Source organism: Gobio gobio (assembly GCF_949357685.1).
Source record: "Gobio gobio genome assembly, chromosome: 19".
Lineage (NCBI taxonomy): Eukaryota > Metazoa > Chordata > Actinopteri > Cypriniformes > Gobionidae > Gobio > Gobio gobio.
In genome coordinates, this window is record NC_137112.1 from 33,051,356 (window position 1) to 33,072,174 (window position 20,819).

A 20,819-nucleotide genomic window follows, 5' to 3' on the forward strand; every position below is an offset into this window, starting at 1 on the left:
GTTTCTACAGTTTTACATCAATTGCAGAACAAACCCTAACCAGAATGTCGGTGTAATACACACAGCTTTGCAAGCATTGGAATTAAAGCTAAAGCTACAAAACAAAAGACTAAAAGCTTCTCTTTTTTTATGGATAAATAGACGGGAATTGTCTAAAAAGGATAAGTACTTCCTTTCCAGCTAGTAGCTCTTGTATCTCCAGGTCTGCACTTTCAGACACTTTAATTGAATTTTGTAATGCAGATTGCATAATCCAATGGCTGCTTGCTTCAAAGGCTGTTGTATATGGCCACATTTTGGATATGCAGGGTTTTGCATCAAACTCATGCCAAAACATGAGTTACACGGTGCCTGATGATTCCTTATGAACATCGTGGAACCTCATTGGAACATCACGTCCACCTCTTGACAATGCCTTTGGGATTTGTCTCTCCACTTCTCAGCTTCCTCAGAGATGAGATGAGGTCTATATGGATAATTGAGACAAGGTGCACCTCCCTCCACTCTAGACCTGAGTTCATTATAGCAAATCCAGTGTGAGATGTTAAGCGGCAACTTCACATCAAAGCTTTTAACAGGCGTCACTAAAGCAAATGATGCCCCTAATACACCAGTGCCAGACTTTGATGTTTGCTGAGCAAAGATTTTCCAGCATTTTTGCTCCCAGCATGCTTAAAATATTATTTTTATACATTCTCACTTCGGAGTGGAAGGGATGCAGCACATTTCCTCAGTTAACAAACACGACCTGCTATCTTGTGGAAGAGGCCAGTGTTGTGTGCTTAGTTTTGGTCAGTTTAGCTTGATGGGCTCGGTTTGATGGACACCTCTCTTGTGTCTCTCCTTGAAGGTAATGGGTCGATGAAAAGCATACAAGTAAACAACCAGCCTGTTAAGCTGGCTGGGCTGGTGGCCGGGGCCAAGTATCGGTTGCGGGTGTATTCCCATGAGCACCGCTCCATCAGCAGCGACTATGTCACGTTCGAGACAGGCAGAGGTGAGGGGTAGCCAAGACACAAGGGAGGAAGAAAGGCTTCAACATGTTACCTTGTGAATTAGATAAAACTACAACAAACAGTATTTTGTCTTATTTACCTATGGGTTAATGTAACTGGTAACTTGTAGAGCACGAGAAGCGCATGGGTTCAATTCCCGGGGAACAAACGGGAAAACAGTGTAAGCATTAAAGTAAAAAAAAAGTGTAAATGTTATCAACATACAGTAGGTGATGCTTGGTAAGTTATTTTGTGAGTTTATCTTTGCAGATCATTTTTCAAAGCTTGCACTAGCAAACTTATTTTTCCAGCAGGATGCATATGTACCTCAGGTGGTGTAAGCAAGCTGAAATCTCACAGCATTTTCTGTAAGAGCACGCTCAATAAGATATTGATCATCATGATGATAAGGATCCTTGAGCCGTGCAAATGTCATTTTAGGTGGGATGTTTGCTCTGTGTTTTTCGGATATAGAAGATTGAGCTCATAATAATCCATCAGCTTTAATGTTTGTCCCTCTCGCTGTTCCCTCTGTGATTTTCCACACAAAAATGCCACTATTTTTAGTTATATTCTATATAAAATTATATTATATTATATTTACTATATTAATTATATGAACTATCAGAGGTGTCAAAAGTATTCGCATTCATTACTCAGGTAGAAGTATAGATACTGGGGTTTAAAAAGACTTCTGTAGAAGTTGAAGTATCAACTCAAGCTTTTTACTCAAGTAAAAGTGTAAAAGTAACTGGTTTCAAAACTACTTAAAGTATAAAAGTAAAAGTAATGTAAGGGGAAAAAATGCCATTAAAGGGGTAGCTCACCCAAAAATGAAAATTCTGTCATGATTTACTCAAATTGTTCCAAACCTGTATGAGTTTCTTTGTTCTGAAGATTGAAGAATTTTTGTAACCAAGCAGATTATATGCAACCATTGACTGCCATAGTATTTCCCCCTACTATGGCAGTCAATGGTTGCTCTATCTGCTTGGTTACAAACATTCTTCAAAATATCTTCAGAACAAAAACTCATACAGGTTTGGAACAACTTGAGGGTGAGTAAATGATGACAGAATTTTCATTTTTGGGTGAAGTATCCCTTTAAGGACAAAAGATTAGGCCGCGCCACAGTGCATACCCCACCTCCTCAAAAAAAAATTTTTCTAAAGGCCATAATGACTATAATGTTATATTAAAAAGTTAATTTTGAACATTTTTAGATGCACTTGACTACGCGTTTCAGCCGCATATATTCCCATTGAAAATGAACGCATTTTAGGACAATGCAAATACATTAAAGAACCATATTGTGTACTACTGAGCATTAACGTGTTTCATGGAGTGGAAGATTTGATGACTAGTTGCCTATAAATATTGTAAAGGTGCAAAAAGTCAAAATTCAGAGACATGTTATCAATAACCATTTTTTGAATGTGTGATCAGTGTGGCCAGATTGGGTCAACAATTTCCAGCCCAAAAACCTCACCAAATGTACATTTATATTTAAAAAAAATGGTTATTGATAACATGCCTGGTTATTGATAACAATTTTGCACCTCTTACAATAGCTACTTATAGGCAACTAGTCACTCCAAGAAAAAAAACCAAAACTTTAACTGCCAAAATAATGTGATATTATTGTATTGCCACACCAATCAATGTTGATAAGTAAGTTACCATTTTATCTCCTTAAAGCATAACATTGATGATTAAAAAAAAAAAAAATCCCAGTAAAACGGTTCAAATATGACTATATGTCCAGGTAGAAACTGTCAAAACAGCAATCCCTTAGAAAAACACAAGATTTTCAATGTCAACAGTAAGAAGCCAATTTACGTGCAAAAAGTGCCCAATATAGAGATTGGAAAAAGCAATGTAATTAACAGGCATTTCACACGTTAATGCACACACCACTGTCAAAATGCGTAATTCATTGATACTGTACAATAATCCGTCAACAAATAAATAACAACAATGCGCTTACCCTTGTGTTGCACTTTGCTTTGACAAAACTACAGTACGTCTTTTGTGAAGTACATGGCACATGCACTTAGCACAGTCAACACGGATTAATCGTTGATTTAAACCTCTTTCAGCATCTGTCGGGGTTGCAGATGTCCAAAGTGTGTATATGATGATGGACAGGAGTCGCGGTTATATTTAAAGAGTCTTCGTGTCACAGGTGTAATTCACGTTTGAGAGTTGAGTCACTCTCCCACTCTTTACTGTAGATACAACTTACTGTGTATTTGTGCCACTGGCATAGCGATCACTGGAATATACAGCTAAAGTTATCGCGCTAAAAACCGGCTAAAGTCATGAATGAGGCTGAGCACGTCTGCCTGCTGATCGCTGATTGGCTGAAAGTGCGTGCTCGTCGACGAGAACCCGCCCTATCTGGCCACGTGGTGTGTGATTTGTGCAGGTGCAGGCGTGATTGATCGCCTACAACCCAATAGGGTGTCGGAATGGTTTGTGTTTATCCTTCTCATCCAACCACAATCAAATTCACTCTGTCCGGATGGCGCGATTTATCTGGATAGTTTTTTTTTTTTTTTTACAAGCCGGAATGAAAAAATGCCGAAATGGAATAGGAGTAACGAGGCTATTTTTAAAATGTAAGGAGTAGAAAGTACAGATAATTGCTTGAAAATGTAAGGAGTAGAAGTAAAAAGTAGGCTGAAAAATAATTACTCCAGTAAAGTATAGATACTCGACATTTCTACTTAAGTAAGGTAACGAAGTATTTGTACTTCGTTACTTGACACCTCTGTGAACTATATTATGTTATAATGTTTGAAAAGCACATAAGATGCAATGTAGTGTATGCTATAGTTCAAAAGTTTGGGGTCAGAATTATTTTTTTGGAGAGTAAGAGAGAGAAATTAATAATTTTATTCTGCAAAGAGGAATACAATTTATCAAAAGTGACAGTAAAGGTATTTATAATGTTACAAAACATGTATATTTCAAATAAATGCTGCTCTTTTGAACTTTATATTCATTAAAGAATCATGATGACTGTTGAATATTCAGCTTTGCATCACGACAATAAATTATAAAAATATTTAAAATATATTAAAATAGAAAACAGATATCTTTAATTGGAATAATGCTTCACAATAACACTGTTTTTACTGTATTTTGATCAAATAAGTGCAGCCTTGGAAATGTAACTAACCCCAATCTTTTGAACCGTAGTGTATATCCAAAAACCTTTCAGTAGAGAACTGGGAAAACCAACACAATCTCACTGCGATTCGTAACTATTTTATGTTTTGCTGAATTGGTGGCTAATTCGTACAAATTTTTCTCATTCATACATTTCCGTACAATCTTGTTTAAACCCCAGTGAAGGGTAAGTTCAGGGGCGGTTCTTCATAATGAGATTTGTTTGAAAATCATAAGTACGATTAGTACGTATTAGTACAATAAGTACGTATATGAAATCGCCACCTCGTAATATACTTAATTTTTTTCCCCGTGAGATCGGGTTGGAAAAACACCTAGTCCACCCTCTAGAATCACTCTCTAAAATGTTTTTTTTTTTTTAAATGAGAGTATTCAATGATGTGGTCAAACCAAGCTGCTGGCTTTACTGGGTTTCTGTTTTCATCAGATAACTCTTCATAGAAAGAGAGCCCTGTGCTCTGATGTTATTATCAGGATGGGTAATTCAAATCCAGATCCACTCACCGCTAATGTGTTTTTGATAAAGGATGGCTGTCAACTGACTCCTACCATGTTGCTGAAAGTCAGTGAGATTTATTAGGGTCTCCGTTTGGTGTTACTGTGTTCAGCTGTTCTCCTGACTCAATGAATCATACAAGAAGAGAACAAAGTTCTTAATGTGTAAAATGATCTGTGAGAGTTGATTTCTGACATTCTTGCTAATGGGTGTTATGTTACGAAACTTAAACATTTTATTCTACATCTCTTTTTCTCCTCCCCTCCCTGTGTGTTTGCTTGTTAACAGCCTACAAGGAGCAGGAAGACATCGCTACTCAGGGCTGGTTCATTGGGCTGATGTGTGCCGTCGCTTTATTGGTTCTCATTCTGCTCATTGTTTGTTTCATCAAGAGGAGTCGTGGAGGAAAATACCCAGGTACAATCCAGCAAATACACAACACACGTGATCACTTTCCTTAAACCATTGTAATATATTAAACCAGGGTTGGTTAGTTGGTATTTATTTATTTTATTCATTTATGGATGGTAACAAAAATGTCAATATTTTATTTTTATTTTATTTTTACTTATTTTATTTTTTATTTTATCTTATCTTATTTTAGTTTTTATTTTAGTTTTTATTTCATTTTATTTTTAGTTTAGTTTGGATTTTAGAAAGATCAGATCAGAAAATCATAATAGAATAATATAATAATTATTATATAATCATAATAATATTGATGTTGTTGTTGTCGTTGTTGTTTTGTAAACTAAGTGCAGTGTTAACATTAATAACCTTTAACCACAATATACTGTAAGTATGCAATGTAAATTATTTTTCTACTGTTTTAATGTCCTGCTGGGTTTTTTTTTTAATTATCAGTGAGAGAGAAGAAAGACCTTCCCTTAGATCCTGTTGACCATAAAGACCAAGATGGATCATTTGACTATCAGTAAGTTTTCACTTTCTATCACTTTTACCATAAAGATAAGCGGCTATTCAGGTTCTGCTATTTATAATGTTGAACCTGTTGATGAATCACTTTGTTTTACCTGTTACAGGTCCTGAACATAGCTCTCACCCTGCAGAGGGGAACATGTCTTTCTCATTTTAAACAAATATAACAACTAACCATTTAAACCAAAACAAATACTAAATCACACCCCCAAGACATTTGTTTATGAGGCTTTTGCTTTACTTAAACATAAAATAAGCTTGCTAGTGTGTCTCAGTTCACTGACCAGCAGCTGGAAACCAATGCACCAGATTCTCAGGAAACTGTGGTTGCCATGGAGTTAAAAACTCTCCAGTGTGCTTCTTATCACCGTCCTAACCAACATACTGTAAATTAGTCCTTCCTGTACAGTTCTACCTCTACTCTCTAAACCAGACACATCTCATAACTTCATACCCTGCAGTCCCATAATGGCAGGAAGAATTAAGTGTGGGACTCTGTTGGGGCAGTGTGAACTCCTCTGCAAACTCCAACATCCAGCGCTACATTAGTTTGTTACTTTAATAGGCCTACTATTACAGTATTTGTTAATATTTTGAATTGGGTTATATTTTTTTAAGTGTACGTTTTCCATCTAATATGTATATATAGTTTATTTCAGCTATATTTTAATTATTTTAATTCGTTCAATCGTTTTAAATTTAGTTAACAAAAACAACATGGGCGCTTTATTGCTTTTGTTTGAATCTGTTGGCATTTAAGGCAGTGTGAACCTTCACAAACAAACATTTTTCTTTCTGTCATCCTTATTAGTTGAAGGTTTTGTTGTATAAGCCTACATATTTCAAGTTGGTGTGAATATTATAATCTGTGTACAGAGAGTAAAGGGAAGTGTCAGAGAGGGCTCCAGGCAACACATTATATGTCTGAACCAATATCTCTTGCTCGATAAGCTAATACTTGTCATGCTACTTGTTGGGAAAGTACTCTATCATGCAGTGTTGGGAAAGTACTCTATCAACACTTCAAACTTAACATTTTTCATTTTGATAACAATATAATTAGCTTTAACATTGTAGTTAGCTGTTTTTTTCGTGATTTTTAACATTTGTTCACTCCTTTAAAAAAAAAAAGATCGATTAGCTTGGCAGGCTAAAGCTAGCTTCTCCAACACTGCACCAAAGCTGGATACAGACATATCTGTAGAAGTGTACCATGGGTTTATACAGTAGGTTGATTCAGTGTAATCCTCTAAACCACTAATTGAAAAACATGCTCCAACAGTTTAGACTATATCATTTTTAATAAAACCACTCATATGTCTAAGAGTTTTATGATTAACAGCTAGTTACGTGATATTAAATGGTTTGCCTAATTCTTAAGCTAATTCTTTTTAAGGAGATCAGAGACCAGCGATCTTCAGTAACTGATTAGCTTAGTAATGCTAAGCCTTGCGCAGCGGCTCTAGTACTAACTTCTCTCTCCATCTAACGTGTGAATGATGAACCCTTTTCTTCCCCCTCCTCTTTCAAATTGGCGGCTGGTTTGTTAAGGAACGAGAACAGGTATTTGGTTTCAGCACATCATCTCAGCCTGAGCATGTCATTGGTTAGCCTACATGTGGATGGTAGAACAGGGACTAAAGCTGCTGCTCTTCAAAGGTGTTAAACTCCTTGGTCCCTCGATTTTGGACGTAATCCAGCAATTTTATGAAAGTTAACACACCGTGTCCTAACCAAACACGATGCGATAAAGCAGCGAGTGCTAAAAGCCAGCTGCTAGCAGCTTAGTTTTGGTGTGGCTAGTGGCAGGATGTTTTTAAATGTGTATTAAATATAAAATATGTTTGAATTGGCTGTGATTGTGTGGCATCTTGCTATGGAAGCTTGTTGTGACTTTTTATCCCACAATTCTGACTTTATAACTCACAAAGGAGAGTATCTCTGTAGAAAAAAGTCTGAATTGCGAGATATGCTATTCTTAGTATTACGAGTTTATAAAACTAGACTTTAATGACTTTTTTCTCAGGATTGTGAGATATAAACTTGCAATTGTATGTTATACAATACAACTTGCTATATTTAAACTCGCAATTCAGGGGGGAAAAGGCAGCTCACAAAGCGCTAAAGGGGTTTATATTTAGCGCAAGTTTACTAAGTTCTGTACACAAATCCTATTATTATAATAAGCAAAGCGGAGATGTGATGTAACTAAAAGATTCAAAGTTTTCACTCGCTGAACTGACAACTTCAGTGATTACGAAGCTCTCTTTACTCAGTGTCTAATTTAGTTCGCATTTTGAAGAAAAGTTTTTGTTTTCATGAGACTTTTTGACTTTTCCAGTTCAAAAATAGATTTTTTACATGTTATAATAGTGATTGCGGTCACTATTTAGCTGGCTATAGTGGTAATAAAAGATTTAGATTTTAAAATACGTTTTTTTTTAATCAAGTGATGTATCCTACATCTTAAAACTTCAGAATTTGTTTTGCTTAGAAGTGCTGAAAAAAGTGTGAAGTAGGCTACTATCAAATCAAGGGAGTAAGATTGGGTTTGCCATACCTCGGCTTTGGGTGAATTGACGTCACTGCAATTCTGAGACAAAAGTCAGGATTGCCAGATAAATTTGAGTTTATAAAGTCTAGTGTCATAAACTCGCAATTCTGAGACAAAATGTCAGAATTTTGAGATAAAAAGTTGCCTTTTTTCTTTTTTATTCTGTGCTGGAAACTAGCTTCCATATCTTATCACTTTTCGCCTGGTTAGGACACGGTATAATACTGTAAACGTCACCTTGCACCTCTTACAACTTATTGCATGTTCATAAAAAGCAGTTCAAATCTGAGAGTGAATTGGAATATGTATTAAAATCTTTGGCCTAAAATAAAAGGTCAAGTACTGAAGCATTTTATTCCCTTATAAAAGAATTTTATCTCTTTATTATAAGAAAAATAGTTATCACGATTCATTGGATTTTATTGTACGGTTAATATTTTAAAAGCCAGTTCTGTGATGTCAAGGTTAAATTAATTTGTCAAAAGGGAGCCAAGGTTCCCATTCAGTCGGTCACTCTCGACGCCACGTCAGAGTACCGACGAATAGGAATCTCGCTCGCGAGAGCCAATCTACTTCAAGTGTAACTAAACGAGCCAATGCACATTGGCATGCAATGATTGCACCAGGTGCTCATGCCACGCCGTGCGGGTATAAATGAGACACAGGTGATTGCATCAAATCAACCTTTTGCTTCGGAGCCGGGTGGTAGATGGTAACGCCATCAGACTCTGTGCAAGGTCAGGGAGGACGAGGAGCAGGTCCTGCTGGTGGCGCCGTACTAGCCCAACCGGACCTGGTTTCCAGAACTTATGCTCCTCGCGACAGCCCCTCCTTGGCCGATTCCTCTGAGGAAGGACCTTCTGACTCAGAGACGGGGCACCCTTTGGCACCCGCGTCCAGACCTGTGGAAGCTTCATGTCTGGCCCCTGGACAGGACGCGGAGGTTCTAGGTGACTTACCCCAAGAGGTAGTTAACACCATCACTTCGGCACGAGCGCCGTCTACAAGACAGGCTTACGCCTTGAAGTGGAACCTGTTCGTCGAGTGGTGTTCTTCTCGCCGAGAAGACCCCCGAAGATGTTCGATCGCGTCTGTGCTTTCCTTCCTGCAACAGGGGTTGGAGCGTAGGCTGTCGCCCTCCACCCTCAAGGTTTATGTTGCTGCAATATCCGCCTATCACGACCATGTAGAAGGTAAGACGGTTGGGAAGCACGACCTGGTCGTCAGGTTCCTTAGGGGGGCGAGACGGTTAAATCCTCCTCGCCCCCCCTCCATACCCTCTTGGGATCTTGCTCTGGTGCTCCGAGCACTTCAGAATGCCCATCTGAGCCTTTGCAGTCAGCAGAGCTAAAGATTCTGTCAATGAAGACTTTGCTGTTGGCTGCATTGGCCTCCATCAAGAGGGTAGGGGACCTGCAGGCATTTTCGGTCGACGAATCGTGCCTAGAGTTCGGGCCGGGTGATACCCACGTGGTGTTGAGACCCCGGCCTGGCTATGTGCCCAAGGTTCCTACCACTCCCTTCAGGGACCAGGTGGTGAACCTGCAAGCGCTGCCCCCGGAGGAGGCAGACCCAGCCCTAGCTTTGCTCTGTCCCGTCCGCGCTCTGCGGGTTTACGTGGATAGAACTCAAAGCTTCAGAACCTCAGATCAGCTCTTTGTCTGTCACGGAGGCCAGCAGAAGGGAAAGGCTGTCTCCAAGCAGAGGATGGCCCACTGGATAGTGGATGCCATCACCTTGGCTTACCAAGCACAAGGTGTGCCCTGTCCGCTCAGGGTGCGAGCACACTCTACTAGAAGTGTTGCATCCTCCTGGGCGCTGGCACGTGGCGCCTCGCTGTCAGACATCTCTAGAGCTGCGGGCTGGGCGACACCCAACACGTTCGCTAGATTCTATAGCCTACGTGTAGAGCCGGTATCCTCCTGTGTTCTCATCTCAAACGGGTAGAAGCACTGAGAGGCCCCGGCTCTTGTCGGCTTGCTGCGCTACGGCGCTTATATTCTCCAGAAGCAAACTCTGTGAGTCTTCCACCGCCCTTGGTGCCGGACGTGGCGGAACGTCTGGCATCAGGCCCCTTGCCGCTGAATCCTTGAGAACCGGTATTGGGCTTGGGCCATATGAGTGACCCTGCAGGGATCCCATATTTTCTTCCACGGTCGCTCCTATGGGAAGCCCGTGTCTTTCCCTTGGGAGAGCCTTCCCTGCAGTGGGACTCAGCCCCCTTCTCCTTGCGGGCTACGGCTCAGCTTTGTACTCCACATAACTCCTTCGGGGTACGATGTGGGCTCTGCAGCGTTCCCTTCTCTAGGGCACGCTTTCCCAGTGTTATCGAATAATCACTGAGCGGGTCATGGCTCACACAGGGCACTGGATGGGGGCAGAAGCCATGGCGCTTTGGTAGGGATTCCTATTCGTCGGTACTCCGACGTGGCGTCGAGAGTGACCGACTGAATGGGAACGTCTCGGTTACGTATGTAACCCTCGTTCCCTGAAGGAGGGAACGGAGACGCCACGTCCCGTCGCCATGCCCTCTGTACCCTGCTGGGGTGCCTATCTACCTACCCGGCTCCTCAGCAAAAGGCTGATTTGATGCAATCACCTGTGTCTCATTTATACCCGCACGGCGTGGCATGAGCACCTGGTGCAATCATTGCATGCCAATGTGCATTGGCTCGTTTAGTTACACTCGAAGTAGATTGGCTCTCGCGAGCGAGATTCCTATTCGTCGGTACTCCGACGTGGCGTCTCCGTTCCCTCCTTCAGGGAACGAGGGTTACATACGTAACCAAGACGTTCTTCCTCCATAGCTTAACACCCTTGAAATGTTGTTCAATGGAAAGCACAATACACAACATTCAGTGACAGGGCGACCATGGTCAGATGCACAGAAACATGCATGAAACTTGAAAATGATTCTGCTTTGTTCAGAGGAAACTTGGTTGAACGTAACTTTGCATGCAAGGCTAGCGGAATGTATGGTTTTTCAGTTCATTGAGTCTACGATACCCTTTGGCTTTCAGAATTTATAATGCATTTCCTCCAATCTGAGAGGAGAGTCTGCTGGAGATCAGAGCCTTTGGGTTTTGTCAGTAATCTGCATTCAATGGGATGCCACATCTAGGAAATAAACAAAGAGCTAACAACAGATTATTTGCTGAGGGCTGTTTATAATTATTATGTTCACTGCATCATTTTCCTTTTCCTCTTAGTTTTGTGCCTCTTTGATGACACAAATGTTTTGTTTTATTCATAATTTTTTCTCACTTTTTCTCCCTTAATCATTTTTTATTCTTGGGTGTTTTCCATCCTGTTGGTCCAATGAAGGTCTCTTGAAAGGGAAAGGTATGGAAAGAGCTGCACTAATTTCACCTTGCCTTTGGACTTTGGTCATGAACTAAAGCATTTTTTTTGCCTTGTGTTTTTGATTTCAATCGATTAACACGCCCTTCTCCTTTAGTATTGATAAATGATTGAAAGCATTAGGCGCATAACATTTCCTGTCATTCTAACATGATTCATAATTCATGATTTCAATTTTGATTTAGTGGCAATATAGCAATGTGCCAACACTAATAGTGAATTTACTAACTTTATTTATAGGGCTGTTCATGTGTTAATTTTGTACAATTAAAATGGAAGCAAAAACAGAAAAAGTGTATTTACAAATATTAATATGTTATTAATTTGAATGATTCATCTGCATGTCATGTAATTAACTAACTGACAGTCCTATTTATTTATTTGTTTATTCATCCATCCATTTCATACTCAAAATCAGGAGTATGAAAAAAAGCCCTGATTCATGCCAAATTTTGTATGTCTACTGCTGTCAAATCGATTAATCGCATCCAAAATAAAAGTTTGTGTTTACATAATATATGTGTGTATACTGTGTATAAGTATTATGTATATATAAATACACACACATTAATGTACATATTTAAGAAATACTTGAATGTATATTTATTTCTATAATTTATATTATATATAAATATTGTGTGTGTGTATAAATATATATATATATATATATATATATATATATATATATATATATATATATATATATATATATATATATATATATATATATATGCATAATAATTATTCACAGTACACACACATATATTATGTAAACACAAACTTTTATATTGGATGTGAATAATCACGATTAATCGATTTGACAGCACTTATGTCATTAGAGTTTTTCACATATTCTGTCAAAAGTGATGTACAATGTGAAATCTAGGTTCTTTTCCACTCTTGGAGGTGAAAAGCAGGTGATACTGTAAGGGCTGATCGATTAAATCAAAAACCCATTCTCACAATTCCCCGAACTCTTGCTGGTGCAGAGAGTGTATTTGGTGGGGAAAAGCAAGATTTCCTGAATGTGCCTTATTAAATCTAAAGATAAAATACTAAATGATCATGATTTTCCAGTTGTCATGCTGCATGCACAGAACCGTGTCATCTGGTAATCTGGTAATGTCATCTTGCTACTTAAACAGTTTTTATGAAACATCAATGTTTCTTTTTTATAGAGAGGATATATGCTGTTGGTAAAAGCATTTTTATGACCCATGGAAGTGGATAATATCATGGAGCCTGGTTGTAAACCATATTTTGTGTGGGGACAAAGCGGTCTATTTACAATATTTTGATTTAACAGCCCATCTGTAAAACAGTTTACAACAAGGTCCATGGATATTACATGAAATTAAAGATGGACCTCTGTGCTAAGTTAACGTTTTTTAAGATCTGATAGGTGTTTCTTTGTTGTTTTCTGTTTCCCTGGTGCTTCTGGGTTGATGTAGGTCCCAGCTCCTAATGCATGACACTATTACCCCCCTAGCAGAGGTCTTTTTTAATATACGAGTCGCATGTGTTTGGGCATGCACTGGACAGGGGATAAAAGATCTACCTGTGATAATGTAGTGCAATGAATCATTTATAGCCATGACATCCTTTATAGAATACAGAGAGCTGAGAGTTTGTCTTTGGCAATACATTTGTGGCTCTTTCACCTTGGGTTTTCTTTTCTCCTTGATGTTTCCCAAAAGTGAGCATTGTTGGGGGTTTTTTCTCAGCATGGTCAAGTTGGAATCATTTTTTACATAGAATATTTGACAGCTTTGCTTTTTCTTCAAATAGTGAAGTAATCAGATTTAGTTGCCACATACCTGGGTAATAGGATTTTGACGTTTTAATATTCCTCGCTGCGTTTCTTGTTTATTCAGATGGCCAAAAGCATCAAATACCTTGAGGGATTTTCAAAACTCCTGACTTCTTGGTTCACTGCCCCCAATTATTTACAGTGTTTATAGCAATGATTTTTATTTTGCTCAGTTCTGCAGTCATTTTTGAGTCAATCATCTGCGCAGTAAATGCCATCTGATGTGATGGGCCGAATTTTATATAAATATATAATATACACTATATAGCCAAAAGTTTTAGGATGTCTGCCTTTACATCCACATGAACTTAAAGACATCCCATTCTTAATCCGTAGGGTTTAATATGGAGTTGGCCCACCCTTTGCAGCTATAACAGCTTCAACTCTTCTGGAAAGGCTTTCTTGTGTTTATAGGAATTTTTGACCATTCTTCTAGAAGCGCATTTGTGAGATTTGGTATGCTGAAGTATTAAGAGTTCCTTTTACTGGAACTAAGGGGCCAAGCCCAACCCCTAAAAAACAACCCCCACCATAATCCCCCCTCCACCAAACTTTACACTTGGCACAATGCTGTCAGGCAAGTACCGATCTCCTGGCAACCGCCAAACCCAAACTCGCCCATCGGATTGCCAGACAGAGAAGCGTGATCACTCACTCCTGAGAACTCATCTCCTCTGCTCTAGAGTCCAGTGGCGGCGTGCTTTACCCCACTGCATCCGACGCTTTGCATTGCACTTGGTGATGTAAGGCTTGGATGCAGCTGCTAGGCCATGAAAACCCTATTCCATGACGCTCTCTACACACTGTTCTTGAGCTAATCTGAAGGCCACACGAAGTTTGGAGGTCTGTAGCTATTGACTCTGCAGAAAGTTGACGACTTCTGTGCATTGCGCGCCTCAGTATGCGCTGAATTCAATGATTTGGAGGAGTGTACCAATACTTTTGGCAATGTATATGCACTCTAAAAAAATTGGTTTAACCCAAATTTGGGTCAAATATGGACAAACCCAACCGTTGGGTTAAAAATGTAATAAAAAAATTAACCCAACGGCTAGGATTGTCCATATTTGACCCAAATTTGGGTTGAAACAACACAACATTTTTTAAAGTGTAGAGAAGGGAGAAATACACTACTGATCAAAAGTTTGGGGTCAGTAAAAAATGTACTTTTATTCATCAAGGACACATTAAATTGATCATGGGGACAGTAAAAACATTTATAATTTTACTCATTTCAAATAAATCCTGTTCTTTTTAACTTTCTTTTCATCAAAGAATCTGATATTAAGCAGCACAACTGTTTACAACATTAATAATACGAAGAAGACATAATAATAAGAAGAAGAATGATTAGAATGATTTCTGAAGGATCATGTGACACTGTGATCAATGATGCTGAAAATTCAGCTTTACCATCACAGGAAATAATACATTTTTACTTAGTTTTTCTCTTTTAATTTTTAATGTTTCTTCTAAATTCACACTATAATTACATGTTATAAAGTCAGAATCGCATAATATAACGGCGCAATTTCGAGAAAAACGTCAAAATTGCGAATTTATATCTGGTGATTCTAACTTTTATAATTCGCAATTGCAACTTTATATCACTCAATTGCGAGAAAAAAAAGTCAGAATTATGAGACAAAAAGTAATTATCTTTTTTATTCTAATTCAATGAAAGGATTTGTGAGTTGCTTGTTTTTATTTAATCATAATACAAGCCTACTTTAAAATGGTTATCCATGGAGAAACATGCTTTTGTAGTCAAATGGTGTAGTTATGACATCTACAAGCAGGGGCTAACCAGTCAATGCTAACCAGCCGAACCGCCACCCCTTGTTGTGTTCTAACTCTTTTTTTTTTCTTTCTACCTACAGCAGCGACGAAGACAACAAGCCATTACAGGGCAGCCAAACATCCCTGGACGGGAACGTAAAAGAGAGCGACGACAGTCTCGTGGACTATGGTGAAGGAGGAGATGGCCAGTTCAATGAGGACGGCTCCTTCATTGGCCAGTACACAGTTAAGAAGGACAAAGAGGAGACTGAAGGAAACGAAAGCTCAGAAGCCACATCACCCGTTAATGCCATCTACTCTCTGGCATAGCACCCCGAAAGTGGCACGGTGCCCCCAGCAGGTCGGAGGGTGCCACTACACGCATACAAATAAATATATATATACAGAGAGAATTAAGAGTATTCACATACAACGCACTGGAGTGCATGATCCTTCTGAACAAGGGATGGGGAGCCAGCCGGTGTTCGGAAACCTTTGTTTGAGGTGTCCCCATGCCCCACACAGACTTTAGTGTGCCTTTAGGGCGACGGGGCGGACTTTCAAGCTTTTCATGTGGCTTATGCTCTTCTTTTTTTATTTTGGAAATCTTTAATCTGCCCCCTCCTCCTCTTACTGTAGCTAGCATCAAAGAAACGGAGATACAAGCACCAGACCTGTGACATATCAACTGTGTGTCGACTCAACTGCAGAACGTCGGCAAGTACGTTTATCATATTGATATTTCTGCAGTGAATGATCCTTTTTTCACCGCAGATAGATGCGTCCAAAAACATGAAATCTGTATACAGTGCTGGCACGGTTTGCTGTGCTTTATAAAACTATGCACTATGTATTATCATTCTCGTGCTTTTGGGTTAATATCGGACGTTAGAATCTCATGTTTCCTTTTTTACGTTGATTTTTGCAAAGAAAAAAACATAGTCCTGGCTATATTCTTATATATATACGCCAACGGACTGATCATGCTTTCATTTGCTGTTGCTCTGTTAATATATTTTCACTGGCTGCAACTATACAATGCCACCAATATTTATAGGCAGAGGTTAGACGGATGGCATCACATGTAAATGAAGAAAAAAAACATTATTTTGAAGCATGGTAGTATTTTAGCGTAAAGGACAATGGAGAGGTTGTAATACGAAGAGTTAAATACACAATGATATATGCGTTTTTTTGTTTTTTTTATAAGACTTGCTTTATATAGTCCTCAAAAGAGAATAATGATGATGAAATTGATCACATTTGTTTTTCATTCTTTTTTTAAATAAGCTTGGTGATGAGTTTGGTGTCTAAAATAAGTTTAATCAAGGAGTCTAAAAAAGTTTGGGGTGCATCAATACATCAGTGGGTTGTCATTTGAGGATTTCTAGACATGAATAACTCAACATAGACACAGCCACTGAGTACAGTAAAGAGAAGTGTACATATTTTTTGGGTTTATCCAGTGTTCGTTCGCGGCTGAGACACTGCCCTGAAGACACCCCACTGTAACTCTAGTGCCACTCACGTTGGTTAGTTGGTTCTCTACCTGTGCTCTCGCACTACTAATATTCATTTATCTTCTGCACTATACTATGTACTTACAGTAGGGTTCAAAAGTCTGAGGGCACATTGAAAAACACCTGGAAATGAGCAATGAGCATTTTTGTTGCAATATTGCTGTGTTTATTGTAAATGATTTATCTGTGCACATTTCTTTTTTTTTTATTCATGTGCCTTTTTGTAATCAATCACAAAATCAAGTCCCGCTCTCATCCGAGAAGCCATTTCAGTTGGATATACGTCACAATACACTGTAAACCTGAATACATTGGCAAAACTCAAAAAATTAAGCAAGCAGAACATTTTATTTTCATTACTCATAACTTGAAATTTTTGAATAAGCTAATTCATACATTAAACTTAAAGTTATCATGTAACCTCAACTTAAATATTTTTGGCTAGCTTTTACTTGCTAATTCAGTAAATACTAACTTGCTAATTGGTAACACAATGCTTTGATAGCATTAACGTAGCATAACAATAGCTGAATGAGTACAGCAATATAGAATTTTTAACAAAAATCGATTCTCAAACTAAGCTCATGTTCCACTCGTCACCATGATGGTAACCCCCAAACAACCCAACATTACAGAAACTCTTCTAAATGAACACAGCAAAACTTTAGACATTAAACACTATTTATATTTCACACCATTAATCTTGCACAAAAAAAAACATTATATTCACTTAATTTTAGCATTTACTCTCCCTTGCAAGTGTCATGGCAGAGCATGCTGGGAAATATAAATCCCAGCGCAGTTTCAGTTAAATTTAAGTTAGTCTAAATTAAAAGAAACAAGTTCACAAAACTCAAAACAATTCAGATTACTTAAAATGTGTCAGTTTTGCGAACTCGAAAGAAAAAGAAATTCTAAATACTCATAAAAGTTAATTCTCATTTGTTTAAGTGTACTCTACTCAAACCAATTAATTATTTTGAGCTTTGGGGTTTATATATAGGGAGGAAAAAACGATAGATTTCATTAAATAAGCGAACGTTAATTAAATTACAATGTTGAGTGAGTCTCTTGTGACTCTTTAACTGATGGAAGATCCACTTCCGGATTCAAAGAACATCTTGTCTCTTTGGATAATCTCAAATTGTGCTGGAGATCATCTGGTTTTACATCAACTTAAAGCTGTAAAGAAAAAGCACAACCAACCAAATATTAAAGGGATCGTTCACCCAAAACTAAAAATTCTGTCATCATTTACTCACCCTCAGGTTGTTCCAAACCTGTATGCATTTCTTTCCTATGCTGAACACAAAAGAAGATATTTTGAAGAATGTCGGTACCCAAACAGTTGATGGGATCCCATTGCCTTCCATAGCATTTTCCCCATAGGCTACGATAGAGATCAATAGGGAGCATTAACTGTTTGTTTAACCATATTCTTCAAAATATCTTCTTTTGTGTTCAGCAGAAGAAAGAAATTCTTCAACTTGAGGGTGAGTAATTGACAGAATTTACATTTTTGGGTAAACATAAAATGTTTTGCTGATAATATCAAAATAATGCTAATGCATTTTCACGGTGGTGATCTCAAACTTCTGGACCCCTCTTCATATTTATCTTGATTTTATTTATAAAAAAGAATAGGGACTAATATATGAATAATTTATTGCTGACTGCACAACAGCTATTTGGAGTCTAAGCTGTGATTTTAGCCCATTGTGAAGGCTTCTCTGTGTAATGTAGGATGAAAACATACTTCAGAGATCATGGATCATGTTTGTGGCAATGTAAAGTAATGAAATGTGATGTCACCATTAAAGGGAGTATGTCTTATTGTTAATTGTGCTGCTCTTTTTAGTATTAATGTCATTTCACTATTGCTATTGTGTTAATATATTCGAATTTATTTAATGTCATTTCTACATAACATAAAATGGAAATATTGTGTATTTATTTTCCTCAAATAAGGCCTTGATCATCTTGTAAATATTTTTTTGGAGCAGGAATACTGTGTTACAGTAAGTAAGTAATTCATAATAAAAAAAAATGCTTTTTGGTGCATCCCAAAATGGAAGACTCCACGCACAGATTTGAATCTTGGGTATTCGAATGAGACTTTCTCATTTGAATTGTATTTAGGTGACACATTTTGTCACTCTCCATTTTGCCTGGCTGACACCGTTAATAACGATGTAAATAGCAAATGCTGTAGAGTTGTACCATTGTAGCATTCTGCACTGAGGATGATACCTTTTTGTATTGTGTTATGCAAGAGAAAATGGTTTGTCGTTTGTTCATGTATTACTGCACCACAGGCTCCCATAATGCCTTTCACCTGTGACACGGCCCAGGGCTGAATATCAGGTCGTAACTTCCTGATCGGGATGTGATGTCCTATACGATGCCTTCGCTACAAAGAAATACGTGTTAATGAAATTCATTGGATCCGCTTTCTCTCCAGTATACCTCGAAGCAATACTCTCCTCGTTTGTCTTTCGCTGTTGTTTTCTGCACAGTAGGCTAGGCCTAGTCTACCAGCTGTTGTTCCAGCAAGTAGTGACTTCCATGCACAGATAACACGTTGCGGTGTGTTTGCAGACTGTAGACAGTTTCACATCAAGGCAATTCAAAGTCAGCTTGAACCTATTTTGTCCAACCTTGCCTTGAACTTCTGCAGCCACTTTTATCGTCTTCGCAGATTGTTCCCCCCGTCCATGAGTTGTAGTGGACCTGGCGATGTTTATAAAATATATACGATTATATATTTGTTGGTATATTGCTTATTCTGTCTTTCTCCCAATCAATGTCAGATCATTTGTGTACTTATTAACTGGTAACATGCATAATCTAGAATCCATAAATCAAAGAGGACAATAATTGCCACAGCTGTTCCCGTGACACGTTTGATTTTTTTAAATACAGCAAACCCATACATATGTTTATTATTGTTATTGTATATTTTTAGCCATTTGTGCATCGGATCAGCTTTTTAAAAATTGCTTATCATGCAGGTTAACAGTGTTTTTTCTGTAAATCTGGCCATAGAAATGGTCAATCATTATTGTTCACCATGTATGCGTGTATGACGAGATGCTGCAACTTAATCTGCTCGAGACGCCTTTCTTTATAGTAAAGCTGTGTCATTTTCTCAACCTTCTGATCTGTGCTTGCCTCTGATTACTAAATAATTCTTCCACTTGTTAACACCTGCTCTTTCATACATCCCCACTGATTCATAAGAACCACTTGATCTTTAGATGGGATGAAATCTGAGTTTTGATGATTTTATTAAAGGAAAGTGAAAGTGTAAGCTATTCAACTGTTTGGATTGACAATTCTTTTAACCCTCTGGTGCTCTTTGGTCATTTCTGACCGGAACATTTTCTGTTTTGAAATGTTAAAAATCACAGCTTCATCGGAATGATATGAAACTTGGTGACTTTTCTTGCATTAGGTATGTAAACACACAAAAAAATTGGGGTTATGATTCGAGCATGCTAATTGGTCGTAAAAAAAAAGTAGCGTTCATTGTCTTCAGTCATAAATGACCGACCATAGGAAATGAATGGGAAATCGGCAAAAACACAAAAAATTACAATATTTGCGTGTACAATCTACAAATCGGCCACAATGCTGAAAAAAAGTACACAGCAGTAAACGGGTGACACACTACAACATCAAGAGTGTGATATTGACACATCCACTCACTCACACGCACACTTATACATACACACCTATGAAAAACTGAGCATATGAACCACATTTTGAATTTTTTAAAATCACAGCTTCATCGGAAAGATATGAAACTTGGTGACTTTTCTAGCATTAGGTATGTTAACACAAAAAAATTAGGGCATGATTCGAGCATGCTAAGTGGTCATAAAAAAAATACTCCCACTTGTGCTCTTTGGTCAAAAATGACCACCATAGGAAATTCATGGGAAATCTGCAAAAACACAAAAATTCACAGAAAAAAATCTATATTTCTAACAAACAAAAAAATATCTAAAACTTTATAATAAATAGCCTTTGAGATTTTTTAAATATATATTCAAATCCATCAACAACAAAAAAAAAATCATTAAATGTGTTCAAAACAGAACTAGGGAATTCTTAAGCCTCTCCATAGACCTATAGTGGTTACACCCATGGTTGCATGATTTCTTAAATA

The 20,819-nt window shown here is 38.1% G+C and overlaps 1 protein-coding gene across 5 annotated transcripts in view; it reads left to right on the forward strand.

The window, feature by feature from the left end:
* Nucleotides 1-19,798, forward strand: part of nfasca (neurofascin homolog (chicken) a) — an 87,073-nt gene extending 67,275 nt beyond the window's left edge. For 2 of the 5 annotated variants that reach the window (XM_079843994.1, XM_079843993.1), the window contains 3 exons: nt 4,975-5,103; nt 5,551-5,620; nt 15,230-19,798. In XM_079843994.1, coding sequence (XP_079700120.1) covers nt 4,975-5,103; nt 5,551-5,620; nt 15,230-15,458 — 428 coding nt within the window. In that variant the 3' untranslated portion in view covers nt 15,459-19,798. Of the gene's footprint in view, nt 1-850; nt 998-4,974; nt 5,104-5,550; nt 5,621-5,729; nt 7,480-15,229 lie in introns of those variants that run through there. The other 3 variants (XM_079843997.1, XM_079843996.1, XM_079843995.1) reach the window with 3 other exon arrangements.
* The last annotated feature ends 1,021 nt before the right edge of the window (nt 19,799-20,819 follow it).